Source organism: Monodon monoceros, unplaced genomic scaffold (assembly GCF_005190385.1).
Source record: "Monodon monoceros isolate NGI ecotype Baffin Bay Population unplaced genomic scaffold, NGI_Narwhal_1 Super_Scaffold_12, whole genome shotgun sequence".
Lineage (NCBI taxonomy): Eukaryota > Metazoa > Chordata > Mammalia > Artiodactyla > Monodontidae > Monodon > Monodon monoceros.
The window spans coordinates 59,491,357-59,511,415 of NW_021703768.1; the positions used below are offsets into that span (position 1 = coordinate 59,491,357).

Here is a 20,059-nt window from a genome sequence, read left to right on the forward strand (position 1 = left end):
AATATCATTATCTGAAGATTTTAAAATCTTTTCCTTGCATCACAAGTTAGACTTGAGTTGGAACTAAAAACAGTGAATAGTTTTTTTCCCAAACTATGCTAAAATGATGTACTAAAAGATTTTTTGTAACATCATATAAAGAAAATAGAAGACAATATCTCTTCTTCAAGTGGCCTACAGTATAGTGGAATGACAGACATGTAAAAAATTACATTAAAATATGATTCAGTGCTGCTAGAGAAATGTATTAGTTTCCTGTGGTAGCTGTAACAAATGACCACAAACCGGGTGGTTGTGTTGTGCTTAACACAACACAAATATATTATCTCACAGTTCTGGAGACCAGAAGTCCAAAACCAAGGTGTCAGCAGGGCTGCACTCTCTCTGGAAGCTCTAAGGAAGAATCCTTCCTTGCTTCCTCCAACTTCTGATGGATACCAGCATTCCTTAGCTTCCTTGGCTTTTGGCTACATTGTTCCTTTGCCTGGCTTTTCACATTATCTTCTCCTTTCCTGTGTGTCTCAAAGCTCTCTCCACTTTTCTTTTATAAGGATACTTGTAAGATTTGGGTCCCATTTGGAAAATCCAGGACAACCTCCTCATCTCAAGATCCTTAACTACATCTGCAAAGATTCTTTTTCTAAACAAGGTAATGTTCACTCTTTAAATGAGATAGTATCACAGATTCCAGGGAATAGGACATGGACATATGTTTTGGGGGGCCACTATTCAGCCCGCTACAGGAGGTATGTATAAGAAGGGCTTTAGTTTACATGACAGGTGGACAATGCGGGAAGGTTCAAAGAGTATGCCTAATATTCGTACCTCTTACTATATCAACTTTTTCTTACTAAATCAACTTTTCGGTGCTTAACATTTAACCTGAAGTAGTCCAGTCTATTGTTCACACAGAACTAGCTCCAAGAACTATCAAAGAATAGTCAGCTATCCATGCTGCCAAACACACACAGTTCATGCATCAGACACAAAGAAACTAGTGGCTATGCTTCTTTAATTTCCCATGTGTTAAAAAGGTTCAGTGGAAGTATCTAAGGGATCTGACACAATTCAGATGTGCTGCCCCCGCTCAACATTCTTGCTGTCTCTACTGTTTATCTTATCTCCTCTAACATAACAAATTAGAAGTCATAGGCAAAAATATGACAATATATTGGAAGACTAAGAGATTCTCAAGTGGTGGATTACAGTAAAACCATCTGACAAATATAGATGAAATAATCTTATAAATTAGTGAATGACTAAAAAAAACAGTAAATATGAAAGTGTATAATTCTTTGAAGCAGAGTGGATTGCTAGGCTTGATCATGCAAACCTTTCCCTATATAAAAATAGGAATACAAACCTTGGCTGCAGGTAGCTTTCGAGAAATTTTGCCTTTTTCTGAAATTCTGAACTTTTTTGTGTTCCTGGATGTTAGTAGGCATGTGAATTTCTGAATCTGTTTTTTCTTTCTTCTCCTCACAATTTCTTATAGTGTTTTCATCTCCATTGACATTATTAGTTAATTCCTCACCTGAAAAACAAACATTTTGCAATATCAGTGTTGTAGTTCTCCTTACCGGTTACATGACTAAAAAAGAGTCTAGTCATGTTAATTGTTCCAAGTCTCTGTTCCTAGCTGGACTGCTTATTTTAAAGGAGTGGAGGCCTTTAAAAATGTTTTCATACAACAAACATAAATTAGTTTTCTGGATGCAATTTCAACTGTGAATCACTGAAATCAATGGAGCTAACAATTTCCTGCTATGAAAATGTTGTTCGCTTTCTTGATACTAAGAAGGTGCTATATTAAAAAAACTCATAGAAACATAAAAACTCATAGAAATACTGTTTATTATCTCCTGTCATTATCAATTTAGCACATTCTTTCAAAGTAAATACCATTACTTAACTAATTAAAAGTATCTCCAAATTATGGTCCACATGTCCTCATTCTTATCAGTTTGGGCATAGGTTGAGTGAAATTCAGTTAGAAATTTCTGTGAAATAAGTAAATCTATAGGAAATGTGCACAAATTGAGCAATACTACTAATACCTGGTTTGTGAGAAATTTCCTTCTCTTCTCTTTGACTAAGCTGTGAGACGGTCAATTCTTTATTGATATTGTCAGTGGACTGAAAGCCTATACTATGTATAGTTTTGATCTCTTGTCTCCTTTTTTCAACTTTAGTTGTTTCCATTACATGAGAATGAACAACTCTGGATAAAGGCCTATTTGAAGAACCTGGTTTTTGGCCTTTGTCAGTGTAATTCCTTTTAGTGTCTCCTTCCTTATTCACCTTTTCCACAATATGTGTATCTGTTTGATTCATTAAAGGAGTTGGTATTCTGGGGCTACAATCCTGAGGCCTCTTGAATAGTTCCACATGACTAGTCAACTTTGAAACTTCATGTGTTGAGAGTGTTCTTGTACAAGCAAGGGAAGTATGTTCAGGACTGCCATGTGAGTGATCAAAAGAAGTTCCACATGTACATTGTTCATAATTTGAAACATGTTCAGAAACTATTATATTATCTGAATTAGAAAAATTAACAGCTTCCTGTTGTGGAAATATGGTTAGGCTGCCTGCTTTTATTAACTCATTTTCCTGTGAAAAATGGTCTTGAGAAGGTAAAAATTGTTGAAAATCCATTTCTTCTCTATTTGTTTTATTCTCTTTATAATTATCGTGGTTTTTGCAACCTGAAGAACTTATCACCTTTTTAAATGTTACAGTCTCCTCAGGAGCACAGGAATCACCACCATCATCATTATTAAAATTTTCCTTTATAAAGGATGGGGAAAAGTTTTCCCACTTATTAGGGCTCTCATCTTTTTGACCTGAGTTACTGTTTTCATGAGATTTATAAGGGCTAATGTGCTGCTGTTCTTGGTGAGTATGAGGCTGCTGATCTGTAGTAACAAGTGGTAACTCGGTTTTTTTATGTAAAGAAAGTCCTGAGAAAGAAACGGCTTCAGCTTGGTCAGTGGATTCTAATTCCAAAAATTTTATTTCTTGTCTGTCTGATAAATCCAGGCTTTGGGTATGTGTCTCTTTGGGAAATGAACAAGTCTCAACATCGTTACTTAAACCATTTTTCAGGCCTGACAGAGATGGGCTAAAAGGTTTACATGACTTTTCTGGAAGGTCATCAAGGGTTTGGAGAGTATGTTGTTGACAAGTAACCAATCTGTTTATTTTTCTGGAAGAAGAGACAGCTATTGTCTTTCTTGGATTGATTTCTTGGATTGCATCATCGACTTGAGTTCTTTTATGTCGTGTATTTCTTCTTCCTTTATCTTCAGACACATTTGTGCTGGGATCCTCAACACCATGGAGATTGTCCTTTCTGAGTCCTCTCGAGTATATTTGGTTAAGAGTTGATCGTTTATACTTGGATTTACCAAATTTCGTGTTTTGGGAATCTTTTTGGTAATGTTCATATACATCTTCTTTATTTATAAATAAACCCTCTTTGCTTCCTTTATTGACTTTTACATGTTCTGGCTTCTGTCTCTTGGAATTTTCATCACAAACAAACCCACTGTGATTTTTAGAACTGAATTTTGGTTTCTGTAGAAACAAAATACATAGTTAGCTTTAATTTTCAACTATAGTTCTACACTTAATTCATTCCGGATTGGAGATAAAGCAAACTAATATTCCATTCAATGTTATAATTTGATCTAACCACAGGACCTGCTGGGATATATACAACCTGATTTGTATTTCAGAAAATTAGACTAGCAGAAGAAAGACAAAAGTAATAGACTCAGTATGTGTACTAATCTTTATTTTCTCCTGTACATTTTAATTTCTTTTTGCCAGTATTTTAGCACTATCTATCTTACTAAACATAATGAAAAATTTTAATCTACCTAATTTTTAGAGGCTTTTAAAACAATCAGATAATTCCTTTACAAGGAATCTTTACAAGAATACTGTAGAAACACTAGAAACACTCTCCTCTCCCATTTGTTATATAGATAGACCTAGAATTAAGAGAGTTTCTTCCTCTGGTATCTGTGAGAGACCACAGGTAGGGCAGTGGAAGAAGGGATTTAAAAACAAAAAGATAGATATACAACCAAGTTGGCCTGCATGGGAAGATTACTGTGGGCTGCCAAGATTAAAACAGGGACAGTGCTTCCTCTCACACATCACAACACAAGCACCAGATGAAAAGTAACTGCCCACCACGTGAAGTTTGAAGGGATGGATCGACACCTTTGACTCTTATACTGTGCTCAGGCCAGAGGAAATTCGACATTGTTGATAACCCTCATGGCTCCATAAAGAGGAGAAAGGAAATGGAAATGGCTACCAATATATTAGTGTGCCCACATATGCTTTATTTACTCAACTGCTTCCCAAACTAACAGGCCAGAACCTTCTGATTCTTATGTAATTATTCCAAAGTGTCTTAAAAGCAAAGGTGAAGTCACTGTTCCTGGTGAATGCTTTAGTAGTCTTTCTTTCCCCTGTGATGATCTATAAAATAACCAGCAGGTGTGCTCTATAAAAATGTTTATTGTTGAACAGAGATATACCTTGTGGTGGTGTTCATCCTCTAAGTCTGAAGGGTCAGTGCTATTTGTCTGCGCTGTAAGCAAAAAGAGAAAAATCAAAGAAAAGAGCCTCCAGTAGTCAGACTCTAGACTTCTAAAACCAAGACTCCTTTGCCACGAGAAAACCAAGTGGAAAAAGTGAAATTATGCAAACACTTTCTATTAAAATTGGCACATATAATATTCCATAATTTATAATTTCCATATTTATTGAGAAAGCTGAAAACATTTCTCTAGGAAAAGCAAAACAGACCCAACAAAATTATGTTAAAGATGTTAAATACTGAACTCAGTATTTTTATATTCCCCAGTTATACTCAGATATGCAACTGTGTGCAAGGTTTTATAAGGCAAAACATTCTTTCATAATTAATTGTATTATCATCATTTTCTAATATGTCTGCTTAATAAAGTTGCAGGATACATAAGTAATATACAGAAATCTGTTGCTTTTCTATATACCAATAGTGAACTATCAGAAAGAGAAAGCAAGAAAAAAATCCCATTTACATTTACAATCTCATCAAAAAGAATAAAATACCTAGGAATAAACTTAACCAAAGATGTGAAAGACCTATACTCTGAAAACTATAAAACACTGATGAAGGAAACTGAAGATGATACAAAGCCATGGGAAGATATACTGTGTTCTTGGGCTGGAAGAGTATTGTTAAAATTTCCATACTACCCAAAGCAATCTACAGATTTAATGCAATCCCTATCAAAATAGCCACAACATTTTTCACAGAACTAGAACAAATAATCCCAAAATTTATATGGAACCACAAAAGACCCTGAACTGCCAAAGCAATTTAGAGAAAGTTGAACAGAGCTGGAGGTATCGTGCTCCCTATTTCAGACTATACAATACTACCGTAGTCAAAATAGCACAGTAATGGCACAAAAACAGACACATAGATCAATGGAACAGAATAGAGAGTCCAGAAATAAACCAACACACCTATCTTCAATTAGTCTATGACAAAGGAGGCAAAAACATACAATGGAGAAAAGAAAGTCTCTTCAACAAAGGGTGCCTTCAGTAAGTGATAAAACTGGACAGCCAAATGTAAAAGAATGAAATTAGAACATTTTCTCACACCACATACAAAAATAAACTCAAATGGATTAAAGACATAAATGTAAGACCAGAAACCATAAAACTCCTAAAAGAGAACATAGGCAGAACACGCTGACATAAATCATACTAATATTGTTTGAGATTTGTTTCCTAAGGCAAGGGAAACAAAAAATAAACAAACGGGACCTCATAAAACTGAAAAGCTTTTACACAGAATAGGAAACCACTGACAAAACAAAAAGATGATGTACTGAATGGGAGAAAATATTTGTATAAGATACGACCAATAAGGGGTTAATATCCAAAATTTATAAACAGCTCATACAACCCAATATAAAAAAAAAAATCCAATCAAAAAAATGGACAGAAGACCTGAAAGATATTTTTCCAAACAAGATAACACAGAAAGGGCTTCGCTGGTGGCACAGTGGTTGAGAGTCTGCCTGCCGATGCAGGAGACGCAGGTTCGTGCCCCGGTCCGGGAAGATTCCACATGCCGCGGAGCGGCTGCGCCCGTTAGCCATGGCCGCTGAGCCTGTGCGTCCGGAGCCTGTGCTCCACAACGGGAGAGGCCACAACAATGGGAGGCCCGCATACCGCAAAAAAAAAAAAAAAAAAAAGTCTACAGATAACAAAGATTGTTAAGGATTTGTAGAAAAAGGAGCCCTTGTATACAGTTGGTGGGAATGCAAACTGTTAAAACCACTATGGAAAACAGTATGGAGGTTTCTCAAAAACCTAAAAGTAGAACTACCATATGATCCAGCAATTCCACTGCTGGGTATATATCCAAAGAAAATGAAAACACTAATTCAAAAAGATACACACACCCTAATGTTCATAGCAGCACTACTATTTACAATAGCCAAGACATGGAAGCAACCTAACTGTCCACAGCAAGTGAATGGATAAAGAAGATACAGTATTAAATGTATACAATGGAATATTACTCAACCATAAAAAAGAATGAAATGCTGTCATTTGCAACAACATGGATACCTAGAGGGTATTATTCTTGGTGAGATAAGTCAGAGAAAGACAAATACGCTGTTATCACATATATAGAATCTAAAAAAATAAAACAAACCAATGTATATAACAAACCAATGTATAAACAGAAACAGACTCACTGATATAGAGAACAAAGTAATGGTTACCAGTGGGGAGAGGGAAGGGGGAGGGGCAAAATAGCGTTTTGCAATTAAGAGATACAAACTACTAGGTATAAAATAAATAAGCAACAAGGATATATTGTACAGTACAGGGAATATAACTACTATTTTGTAATAACTTTAAATGGAGTATGATCTATAAAAATACTGAATCACTACATTATACACCTGAAACTAATACAATATTATAAATCAATTATACTTCAATAAAAAAAATAAACAGTTCTTATATAATCTTCTTGAAACTGCAGGTCAAGTTCTTTTGTAGTTCAACTTAGTGCAATGATGAATGACAAGGCAAAAGTACAGCCATAAGAAAATATTCTTAAGGAATGAAAGTAAACAATCCTGGCCATATTCATGGAAAATGATAAAGCCAAATATAAGTTACATCACCCATGTTATTCAGACAACGGATTATGGGGAAAAGACCCAGAACTTTACAAAAGTTTTCTTAACTGTTTCCAATACATATCCTGGGGGAAAGTACATTTAATACTATCTTTCTTTGTTCTTTTAGAGTTCTTCCATTTGGTGCATTTGCAAACAAGTCAGTGTGCTCAACTAAAGGAATGGAGCAAGGACACCACAGGATGGATTTTCTCAAAATTTATGAGGAAAACCAATTTAATTTCTATAATTCCAAGTTTGATTTCTATAACTCTCTACTGACATGATGAACAGATATAACAGGGCAGTTCAATTTTACCTGATATAAGATGCTTTTGATGTTTAGGAACATATCTCTCAAGGAGACGCTTCATACATGAGTCTTTGGCTTCATCCAAAGCACACTTTCCACTGTCATTTCTAAATAAAGGATCTGCTCCATTCAAAAGAAGTAACTGTGCCACCTAGAGGAAGATTTTGTGAGGGAGCCCAGACAAAAGGTGTATTATTATAAATGTGTGCCAGCATACAACTCTAAGCAACATTAAATATTTCTTTCAACAATACAGTTTGGGTTTCCTGTAATATTACTGCCCCAAACCAAAAATTAATGTAACTGCTACTGAATTATAATTTATTAATATAAATATGCCTTCTCTTACAAAAAAAAAAAAAGGAGAGAGGAAGTAAGGAAGAGGGAGGAAAGGAGGAATGGAGGGAGGGGCAGAAATGTTTGTGGTTCAGCTGCTGATGAAATGGAGCTAGCAGATATGCCAGGAATTAGGATTACATTCTGTAGTAGTAAATGTAATTTTAACAGGTTCCAGGAAATAGCTATGTCTTCTGTATAGACCTGTGTTGCTGCTGCTCCCCCTCAGTATCAGAGAGAAACAGGTAAATCTTTAATCTGTTACTGCTCCTTGAGTAACCTCCTCTATGAAGCTCTCCCTGACCTCCTCACCCACTGATCCCCTAGAGAAAAATGACCTCTTCCTTCTTTTATGTACATATTTTATGTCCAACATGCTGCATATTATACTTATTTCTTATATATTTCTCTCTCCTGTACTCCAAGTTTTTTGAGGGTAAGACTCTGTTTTCTTTTAAAATTAATTTATTATTTTTGAATAGGAAATTAATAAATATGGTTCAAAATACAGAAGGCTCAGAGAAGTAGACAATGAAAAATAAGTTTCCCTCCTCAACCCTTGTCCTCTAGTCATCTAATTATTTTTTCTAAGTCAGCTCTGGTTACAGTTTCTTCTGAACTTTTCCAGAGTTAATCTAGTCCAACAGGTATATATGTACGAATCATAACTGTGTACATACATTTTTTCTTACACAAGTGGTCATATACTATATACATTCCTGCCCACCCCACCCTGCAACAGACTTTGAAGATTGTTCCAAATCAGTATGGGTTGAACTTCATCATTCTTTTTAGCAGCTGAGTAATAGTTTACTTTTGAATGTACTATATGAATGTACTATAATTTACTTAACCAGTACCCTACTGATGCATGTTTAAGTTGCTTCCAAGTTTTTGCAACAGATATATGTCTTAATCATCTTTATATTCCCAGTGTCTATTTCAGTATCTGGCACAGAGTATATATTTAATAAATGTTGTTTAATAAAAGAATGAATGTTGACCAAGGAGGATGTGGGTAACAGGCTTTAAATAACATACTAAATGAAGCCTAGATTTCTCTGTTAATGTCTGGAATGAGAGAAAGGATCTGAATTTCTGAAAATTTTATGCATCTGAAGAGTAAAGATATACACATTTTTCCTTTTATAAGAAAGCATTCTAGGAGAGAAAAATGCCCCACCACACACAGGGAGAATATGAGCCAAATCTTTTAAAAATTATTAAGACTCAGCAACTTGATTCTGCTTTTCAAATGGCTTTACTGTGGGAGTTTAATACTAGATAGGGGGATTGAATGTAACAGTAGATACAATTAAATTTATAATTCATATTCCTGGAGCTTCACATTTTGTTTAGTAATACAAATAGAGAGTGTACCACTTTTTTTCAGGAAAAGTAGTTTCATAAGTGGGTTGCCAAAGGAGCTGTGTTGCTTATCTCTGGAGGTTTTATGTCAAATAATAAGCCATGCAGTATGAAAGTAACTCAGGATCAACAAGCATGAGAAAGAAGATCCACCTCCCAATGCAGGGGACGCAGGTTCAATCCCTAGTCAGGGAACTAAGATCCCACATGCCGCAGGTCAACTAAGCCTGCATGCCACAACTACTAAGCTCCTGCACCTCAACTAGAGCCCATGTGCTGCAAACTACAGAGCCCACACACTCTGGAGCCTGGGCACCACAATTTGAGAAGAGAAAACCCGCATGCCACAACTAGAGAGAAGCCTGAGCACTATAACAAAGAGCCCGCGCGCCACAACGAAAAATCCCGCATGCCTCAATGAAGATCCAGTGTGCCGCAACTAAGACCCGACGCAGCCAAAAATAAATTAAATAAATAATAATAAACCTTTAAAAAAACCACACACACTTAAGAGACATAACAAACACATACAGACATTGATAGATCATGATTCAAACAAAAACTTGTAATAAAAAACATTTTTAGATAATTTGGGGAAATTTAAATATGGACTAGATATTATTAAGTGGTATTTAAAATTTTAATTTTTATAAGGTAAGATGATAAAAAATGTGGGTGTGGAAAAAAATGTCCTTATCTGTTAGAGATGCAGGTACAAGTATTTATGGATAAAATGGTATGATGTCTGGGATTTTTAAAAAATACTCCCAACAACAACAAAACAGCATCCATGCTCCGGCCTGTTGATGTGATATGACTTTTTAAAGTGTAATAGAATATACAATCAAACTTTATAAGAAAGCTCACTCCAGACACAAATGGAATGCATAATCACCATGTCTGGGGGATATCTTTTCAATATCTGTGAATCCCAGCAACATTGTCAATGAACCTCCAATTCAACATCTCAAATATTTATATACCACAGGATACTTCAGGAGTTAGAGGCCTGTGTCTTTGGTCCCTTTTACTTCACTAAGGGTACAAGAGAAGGCTACATATCTGCAAAGGCCAGAAAGAAGACTGCCAGTTATAGCCTGTGAGGCAGAAGTTAATTGGAGCCAAGTTATCAAGAGGGGCAAAGGAAGAACTGAGAGAGAAAAGAAAAAAAGGTATAAATCACCCACGGCTCATATTACCCTAAAGGAGAAAAGATTCTTGACCAGGACAGGACAGCCCTGGCAAGTTGGAGAGCGGATGGGCCATGGAGAGAGAGAAGAAATGCTTTGGCATGAGGTTTCTCTGCTAGAGGCCAGTTTTGAAGAGCAGATAAAAGACAGAGAGAGGGCTCACACCATCACTTGTTCTAGCATTCTTCTGGCCATTAAATTAGGTCCAAGGCAGAATTTTCTCCCCCAAGCCCTCTACAAAATGTGCAGGAATGACCACCTACCATCAGGTGATACATTATCCAAAAAAAGCAAAACCACCTAAACCCTCCAAACTAGGAAGGGATATGTCCTATTTGTCTACGCCCATGGTTCCTGGCAGCCTTCCCCAGCTTTACCTGTGGTGGGCATTTCTTCTGGAGGAACACTGAACAGATCTTCCTGAGCCTTGTTGATTAGCCCCCTTTCCTACCCTAGAGGTTTTAAACCCAGAGGCAACTTCCAATACTTGAAATAAATAATAAGCTATTTTCACAACTGCTTCAGACCAATGCAGTTCCTGGACCAGAAAAACGTCTAGGAAGCTCAGAACATATATGATAAAGCAAGTGTGCTGGAATCCATAATCTTAATTAATATTACCATTATTGAAGTTACTATTAACCAACTTGTATAGAATTATAGTATTTTGATACTATAACCACTGGTACGTACCTCTGTGCTGGTGTATACTGGCTGATCATTAAAACCTGGGAGGTTCTCATGTCTTAGTCTGACTCTGAAAGTAACACTAGACTACAAAAAGCTGTAAGCCTGCTATCAGGGCTGGACATCACTGTGTAACACTCTAAGAAGGAAATGTTCTCCTAAAGCCTATAAAGAACCATACAAAAAGAGTCTAAAGAAATTTTAAAAATACTGTGTATAACCAAAATACGCATTCTGAAGTTATTAAAAGTAACATGTAAAATGGGATCTACCACATTAGGCACAACTGATCATCACACAGTAAAATTTTATTATGAATTCTGAGTATTGATTAGCAGAATGAACTGAAACTGGATCCCTATCTGTTTTTCTATTGCTTGGTCCCAGAGGTTTTTAATACTTGCAGAATGTAGTGTTTGCTCTACAAACAAAAGAATCACAGTACCTTATAATGTCCATTCATCACAGCATCATGTAGGGGAGTGATCTGGTACATTCCTCTGATATTTACATCTGCTCCACCCTTTAATAGTTCACTTGCTGTCTGATAAAATCCTCCTACACTAGCTTCATGAAGTGCTGTCCAACCTGTTACACAAAAAAGAAAAGGTGTTTGTTTATATTTGGCATCTTAATAATGTTTGTGCTTGCCCTTAAAATAAGAACTCTAATTCTAAGTTGTTGCTTTAAAAATATTTTGGTTATATGAGACAAGATAATCTCACCATGAAAGCAACCTGTATTATTTGTGGATTCAATAAATCTGATGGACAAATAAAATTCCTACCCCTAATTCTGTTGGTGTTAATATGGAAAAATATGAAAATAAGTAAAATATTTGAAACTATTTTTGCCCCCCTCAAATAAAAAGGCTGTAAGGGCGGTCATTATTAGCTCATAGAGAATGCTGGTTGCAGGCTACTTTTCCGCAGAGAAGAGGGGGAAAAGCCTTATTTGTAACTCAAGGTACTTCCATTAAAATAACCCACCCAGCCAGCAAGACTACGCAGAAGTCAGTTCAAAAGTATACAGTCGACTCGTGAACAACATGGGTTTGAACTGTGCAGGTTCACCTTATACACAGATTTTTTTCCAACAGTAAATACTACAGTACTACACAATCTGAGGTTAGCTGAAGGAGTAACCATGGATACGGAGGGCTAACTGTAACTTATTCTCAGATTTTTGACCACACAGAGAGTTAGCACCCTTAACTCCCACGTTGTTCATGGGTTAACTGTATATTTCTTTTCTCCCTATTTGCAAAAAGTTAGTTACAGTAAATTCAACAAACATACCACAAACTGCTCCAAGAAAACCAGTCATCCAAATAAATATCTTCTTCCTTTGCTAGCCAGATTTAATGGTATAAGTCAAAGATATCTAAACTCCAAAAAATCATACAATTGATATAAGAAAACATAAAAAGTTGCAAGTTAAAGTGTGCTTCATTCTTTCCTTCCATAAACCAGAGTTTCTCAATCTTGGCACTAACATTTTCAGAACCTTCTCCATAATCCAGTTTCTCAACCTTGGCACTGACATTTTGAGCTAAATGTTCTGGGCACTGTAGGATGTTTAGCAGTATCCCTGGTCTTAATCCATCAGATGCCAGTAGTACCCTGCTGCCCATTCCAGTTGTAAAAACTAAAAATGTTTCCAGAAACTACCAAATGTCCCCTTTGAGGGGACACTCCAGTTAAGAACGTCTATAGAAGGAGTTTCTCCAATAGTATTAATTAGAAAGCCTTGAGGAAGAAATGAAGAGCACCAAAGCTGGTAAATATATAGTTAATAGAATTTATTTCCTATAAATTTCCTTAAAATACACAAGGCTACTTAAAGCAAAAATTATAACTTTATGTTTTGGAGTTTATCCTGTATATACATGTAATATATGTGACAGACATAACATAAAGGATAAGGGAGGGGCTTCCCTGGTGGCACAGTGGTTAAGAATCCGCCTGCCAATGCAGGGGACATGGGTTCAAGCCCTGAGCCAGGAAGATCCCACATGCCACGGAGCAACTAAGCCCATGTGCCACAACTACTGAGCCTGTGTGCCACAAGTACTGAAGCCCGTGTGCCTAGAGCCCACGCTCCACAACAAGAGAAGCCACTGCAATGAGAAGCCTGCACACAGCAATGAAGAGTAGCCCCCCCCAAAAAAAAAAAAAGAGTAGCCCCCACTCACTGCAACTAGAGAAAGACCACGCACAGCAACGAAGACCCAACGTAGCCAAAAATAAATACATAAATTTATAAAAAAAAAAAAAGGAAAAGGGAGATGTATTTGATGTTCTTACATTTTATATGAAGTATTACAATATTAACTCTAAGAAGACTATAAAATATTAAAAATGTATATTGTAATCCCTAGAGTAATCACTACAAAATAATGCAAAGACAAAAACAAATAGATGAAGACACAAGAAACACAAGTAAAATGGCAGTAAATCCAAATATTCATATTAAATGAAAATCGACTAATTACCCCAATTAGACAGGCAGAGGTTGTCAGAATGAAATTAGAACATTTTCTTACACCATATACAAAAATAAACTCAAAAAGGATTGAAGATGTAAATGTAAGATGGGAAAACTCCCAGAAGAAAACATAGGCAGAACACACTTTGACATAAATCATAGCAATATTTTTTTGGATCTGTCTCTTAAGATGAAGGAAACAAAAGCAAAAATAAATGAATGGGACCTAGTTAAACTGAAAAGCTTTTGCACAGCAAAGGAAACCATCAACAAAACAAAAAGACAATGTACTGGATGGGAGAAAACGTTTGCAAATGATATGACCAATAAGAGGTTAATATCCAAAATACATAAACAGCTCATACAACTCAATATCAAAAAACAAACAGGCCAATCAAAAAATGGGCAGAAGACCTGAACAGACATTTTTCCAAAGAAGACATACAGCTGGCTAACAGGCACATGAAAAGATGCCCAAAAAGAAAAATTATCAGAGAAATGAAAATCAAAACCACAATGAGATATCACCTCACAACTGTCAAAATGGCTATCATCAAAAAGTCTGCAAATAACAAAGGCTGGTGAGGAAGCAAATAACAAAGGCTGTACAACCCTTGTACACTGTTGGTGGAAATGTAAATTGGTACAGCCACTATGGAAAACTGTATGGAAGTTCCTCAAAAACCAAAAAACAGAACTACCTTATGATCCAGCAATTCTACTGCTGGGTATGTATCTGAAGAAAATGAAAACACTAATTTGAAGATACATGCACCCCAACGTTCACAGCAGCATTATTTACAAATAGTCAAGATTTGGAAGCAACTTAAGTGCCCAACAATGATGCACAGAAAAAGAAGGTGTGGTACACACACACACACACACACACACACACACACACACACACTGGAATATTACTCAGCCATAAAAAAGAATGGAATCTGTCATTTGCAACAATGTGGATGGACCTAGAGAGTACTATGCTTAGCGAAATACGACAGAGAAAGACAAATACTATATGTTATGACATGTGTGAAATCTAAAAGTTAAAAAGAAATGTATATAACAAAACAGAAACAGACTTACACATATAGAGTAAAAACTAATGGCTACCAGTGGATAGAGGGAAGTGGGGAGGGGCAAGAAAGGGGTAGGGAATTAAGAGACACAATCTACTGAGACACAATCTACTATGTACAAAATACATAAGCAATATGGAAATATTGTACAGGACTGGGAAATATAGCCATTATTTTGTATTAACTTTAAATGGAGTATAACATATAAAAATATTGCATCACTATGTTGTATACCTGAAACTAACATAATATTGTAAATCAACTAAACTTCAATTTTTAAAAATAATAAATAAATGTTTGAGAAAGCCATGTTGGAGTTGAAAGAATAATTTAAAAAATAAAAAATATGTATACTGGCCTCTGCCCCCTGGTTCCTAACACAGAGCTCCTAAAACCCTTGTAAACAGGGGTGGCAGGATGATGTTTCGTCCTTATAGTCTTTGACCCTAGTTCCTGATACAGAATTTCCAAGACCTTTGTAATTTCCTGAATGATAAGAGAATCTGTCTCAGAGCTCCTAAAATCCCTTGGAATTTCCTGGGAGATATAAGTGTATTTTGTTCCAATGAGGCAAGTTTTGGTGGGCTCATAGATGAGGCTGGTCACCAGAAAGACCAAGTCATAATTAGAAGCTGGAACTTTCAGGTCTGCCTCTGTTCTTCAGAAAGGAGAGAGAGGCTAGAAATGGATTTAATAATCGATCATGCCTATGTGATGAAGTCTCCATAAAAATCCCCAAAGTATGGGGTTTGGAGAGCTTATCCAGGTTGGTGAACACATCTGAATGCTGAGAGGACAGCACACCCCAATTCCATGGAGACAGAATTTCCTGTGTTTCGGACCCTTCCAGACCTCACCTTATGTACCCTTTTCATCTGGCTTTTCATCTGTATCCTTAATCATATGCTTTATTATATAATAAACTGGTAAATATAAGTTAAGTGTTTCCCTGAGTCCATGAGCTGTTCTAGGAAATGATCAAATCCAAGAAATGGGTCATGGTAACCCCCAGTTTGTAGCCAAGGTGAATGAAACCTGTGGGTAACCTGGTGATCTCCTACTTGTGATTGGCATCTGAAGTGGGGGTCAGCCTCATGGGACTGATGTCTTAATCTGTGGAGTCTACACTAACAGTGTCTAGTGTCAGAATTGAATTGAATTGCAGGATACCCAGCTGGTGTGGAAGAATTGTTCAATGTGTGGAAAACCCACGTATCTGGGTGTGAATAGAGGAGAAACACGTGAGTGTTTCCCTTTACAATAAGTATGTAACAAAAACAAATATGGAGAATCTAGAAATTAGGTATATGGATGTTCACTGTTCAATTCTTTCAACTTTTCTGTATGTTTGAATTTTTCATAATTTCGTAAAAATTTTCAAATAAACGTGAACTTTTGGAAGATAACTATTTAAGATCTATTTTTTAAAAAATAATATAAAAACTCTCTTCCCCCAAAGTACTGTCCCCAATAAAAAGCGTGAACTAATTGCTATTTAGGTTCTGGGACCTGTAAACCAGTGGAAATTTGCTTACTGATAACGTACACTGGTTAACTTGATTATTTGCCACAGTCTAGGTTTGGTGGGATGAAAAATGAAGTATCAGAAATCCAAAAGTTATTAACTTTGGAACGCAGATGATGATTTTCCTTCTAGGAAACCTCCTTTCCTTAGTTAGGTTTTGCTTAAACTACAATAAAAATTAGTTTCCTAAAGGGGACAGAAATGGCTGCTACAGGAATGAGAAAATAACCATAACAAAAGATGTTTGTTTCCCCTGAGCTCAGAATGACTAAAAGATAAGGTAAATGTAAAGCAACTGTCTGGCTTCCAAGAAAAAGCCAGTCTCATACACTAAATTTACTTCAGAAAATTCCCAAAGAAAACAAAGTACATGTGAGCAATTCATAGTAAATGATGGGGTCTTGGGGAGGGAAGCTGAAAATGAATGCTACTTTAAGTGTGACCTAAGTAAGCAAGGAGGACCCAGTGATGAATAGTATCAGTTCCAGGGTTGAAAGAATTTCCCAGCAGCAACAAAGCCAGAGGGACCTTTATTCTGCAGAGAGCTACTCCAGACCACATAAAGGGCTACATATTCCAGAAAGAAATCAAATGTAACAAAGAATTTCCCTTCTCCTAAGGTTTACTCCTTCTGTGTTGTAAAACCACTCCTCGTAAATAAAGATGGAGTACATTTTATAACAGATCTTTTATTATCTCCCAAAACTGCAGGTTGGGAGATCCTTAAACAACATAGTTTTTTCTTTTTAAAAATGTAAGTATCTTGGAGGAAATTTCTTCAAAGGTTTATAAGAGTGTAAATTTCCTATGAAGACAATATAATTTAACGCATTTGTTTAAAAAGATTCAAGATCATAATAATATTAGTTATATGATCTAATGCAGCAATTGTTAACACCCACAGAGATATAAAGTGCACTCTCTTCATTACAGTCCTCAACAATTTTGCCTCTCATTTTTTATGTCTCTTGCCTTGCTGTTGGCTTAAACTTCTTGCTATTATCAATATCCTGACCTAAGCCAACCTTTCTTTTCAGTTCTAATGTGTCATAGACTTAGGAATCAGATAGGATTCTGTGTAAAATAATGCTCAAGTCATTGATCTGAGAGGGTTTTAGCAAAGAAGCTTTATTAGATCTATTTTAGGTATTCAGAATTTATTTTCAGGCTACTTCATGGTTGTCACCCTTGGTTTTGATAGGTAAAGAATTATTGAAATTGGTTTTTTAAATCAAAGATATCACAAAATGTAAATGCGGACTTATAAAATGCAAATGTTACCTATAAAAAGACCATTTTGTTAATTCCTCAAAAGGCACTTAAGCCTTTATTGGATTATCTCACAAAATAAATTTATTTAAACCTTCCTAGTAGATACTGTTTATCTTTTTGTTTTCATAGTATCTGGCACAGAGGAGGCATACGGTAAAAGCTCACTACATTGAATTATATGGAGGCCATACACTTCTTGTCAGTAGTTCTTGAACATTAATGAGAATAAAAATCATCTAGGGAACTTGATTTCCAGATTTTAACCTACAGATTTTGATTGTGATTTTGAGTGATTTTGTGTGTGTGTGTGTGCTTTGGGAGGGTGAAGTAAAGGTTGCATTTTGAACAAATATTTTAAGTGACTCTTATGAAAATGGCTTATGGACAACCCTTTGCAAACACTGCCCTCTGCAATTCTGTGGGATGTGGTAGCCAGAAGTAGTAAAGGTCAGATTAAGATGCAAATTGAGAAGGAAAAATAGAAAACAAGAGAGTTCAAAAAGTCTGGAAAATATGGAAGGATAAAGAATTCATGAAGGTCACAGAAGTACCTAGGGAAGTGAGGAGAAGGTCACTGCCTGGCCAAAGACAAGCAGGGAATAGCAACTGGGGATGTTAGTGATGGCACAGAAAAAAAGGTTAATGAAAAGAAACATGTTAAGATTGATGCTTGGGAAATCCATAAAGTCCAGTTATTGGCATGCAGAACTACTCCTAAACTTAAGGAGCACATAGAGACTAAGAGAAAGAACCATATATTTCTCAAAATCAAAGGAGCAAGTGCTCTGGCTAGCAAGTAAGGATCCAAGGTTGAGAGCTATAAGACCATAATGGATGAACTGGGTGTGAGACTTAGAATAATAGTCTTTAAAACCCTGATTATAGTATAAACCCAGGTGCTGCTAAAGTAAGTACTGGGGGTGCACTTGTAATCACCTGCTTGTCCATGGATCGTGCTGCTGATCTCTGTGTACCATAAGACTTTGTGCATTGTTTCATACACCGAGAAAGTCTAGAAACAATAGTAAAAGTATGGACACAGTGCTGCTCAGTGTTTTAAGTACTTACGTGCCTTTAAGGAATCTTTCCTCTCCAGGAGAACGTATCAGGTTCTCCCCACAGGAAGACTGTACAGAGACCTAGCCTTGCAGAAAGACTGTTCTTTCTGAGCTTCCTGTCCCACCCTCTCTACCTCATAGTCTGTTCTCTCCATTTCCCTGTCAATTGTCCTTGCTGTACATCTACCATCTTATCATCAATTTTCCCTGAAGCTCAATGTACCATCAGCTTCTTTCAGCTTTGAACCTCACTTCTCTTCCATTAAAAGCTGAGTCTCATAGTAAAAATGCCCACACAAAGCCAGCAAGCCAGCCCCGGGAACCCCATCCTTCTGTGTAATGCTACTGCACATGGCCCACCTGGTGCGGTGGGCCTTTGAAGGCATAACCTTTGAAGGCAGGCATAATCTTTGAAGGTGAAATGTAATGTTCTTCTCCTGCCTCTCCCCCCCTATCTTACCACTTCCCTGGGAGATGATGGTGAAGCACTGCCTAAGTAGAAAAATTACCTGGAAGCTTTCTGTTTGAGACTTGCCTTAGGCCTACTTTGCCATACTTACATAGTAGTGACTCAGCTGAAACTACAAACCACTCTTAAGATAACTGTAAGTGGTAACCACAGCCTACCAGCATAACTTGGCTGATTAACATTTCCACCTTTCTTCATATAATGATGAACAAGATTAGCGTCGTTGTTCAGAGCAGCTTTATACAGTAAGTTCTCTCCAAAGATGTTTCTACGGTTAATGTTACAACGAGATACTTTATTCATCTTCATTTTTTCTGAAATGAGGGCACGAACAAAAGAAAGCAAAAAAATTAATAATCCTTATTTGAAAATCAAGAGGAATATAAGTAATAGAATGAATCCAGTCAACATTCTGGAATAGAGCATATTACATTATGGAGGACTATTTCATCCATTAATCCAACTATAATGGTATCTACATGCAAAAAGGTGAAAAAGACAAATGTCATTAGTTTGAAATATTTGAGTAAATTATAAATCATGTAAGCAGTTTATATTGATTGAAACTCTAGGAAAGGTGCATGTATGAGAAGACTAATGGATTATTTTCTTAAAAGTTCTGGTGAAAGGTATTATTTAAATCCAGAATTAGATGTTATTAAACCTAACAAAATATTAAATACCAAAATGTCTTATAAAACCATGAGGAGAAAATCTCAGAAGTATATAAGCAAGATAAAAAAATTAACCCCAGCAAGACCAGAAAAGAGAATGCTAAATTTTCTTTCTTTACTAAAAATAATTGTCATGAACTTAAATAAAGCTTGGTCTTGAGCAGTATAATAGTTTTGATTTCCTAACCTGGGAAATACACAATTAAAATAGTTTTCCAGGTTATATATACCAAGTATCATTTTTCCCCTGTGCCTCCTAAACTCCTCATCTAGATAATCCAAATCCTGTCAGTTTTTACAGATAATACTCATTTGGTTTTCCTGAATTTCAGAACAGCTTTTCTTTCCTTTGGCGCACCGCCCAGCTTGTGGGATTGAACCTGGGCC

The 20,059-nt window shown here is 36.3% G+C and overlaps 1 protein-coding gene across 8 annotated transcripts in view; it reads right to left on the bottom strand.

Annotated features, from left to right (window-relative positions):
• Window positions 1-20,059, bottom strand: part of ANKRD31 (ankyrin repeat domain 31) — a 127,321-nt gene that overhangs the window by 63,815 nt on the left and 43,447 nt on the right. For 6 of the 8 annotated variants that reach the window (XR_003792690.1, XM_029217004.1, XM_029217005.1 and 3 more), the window contains 6 exons: window positions 19,157-19,312; window positions 11,554-11,696; window positions 7,534-7,678; window positions 4,554-4,606; window positions 2,052-3,576; window positions 1,364-1,534 (listed from right to left, as the gene is read on the bottom strand). Coding sequence is in view for 7 of the 8 variants with exons in the window: in XM_029217004.1 (XP_029072837.1) it covers window positions 1,364-1,534; window positions 2,052-3,576; window positions 4,554-4,606; window positions 7,534-7,678; window positions 11,554-11,696; window positions 19,157-19,312 (2,193 nt within the window). In the remaining variant the exon portion in view is untranslated. The remainder of the gene's footprint in view (window positions 1-1,363; window positions 1,535-2,051; window positions 3,577-4,553; window positions 4,607-7,533; window positions 7,679-11,553; window positions 11,697-19,156; window positions 19,313-20,059) is intronic. The other 2 variants (XM_029217006.1, XM_029217003.1) reach the window with 1 other exon arrangement.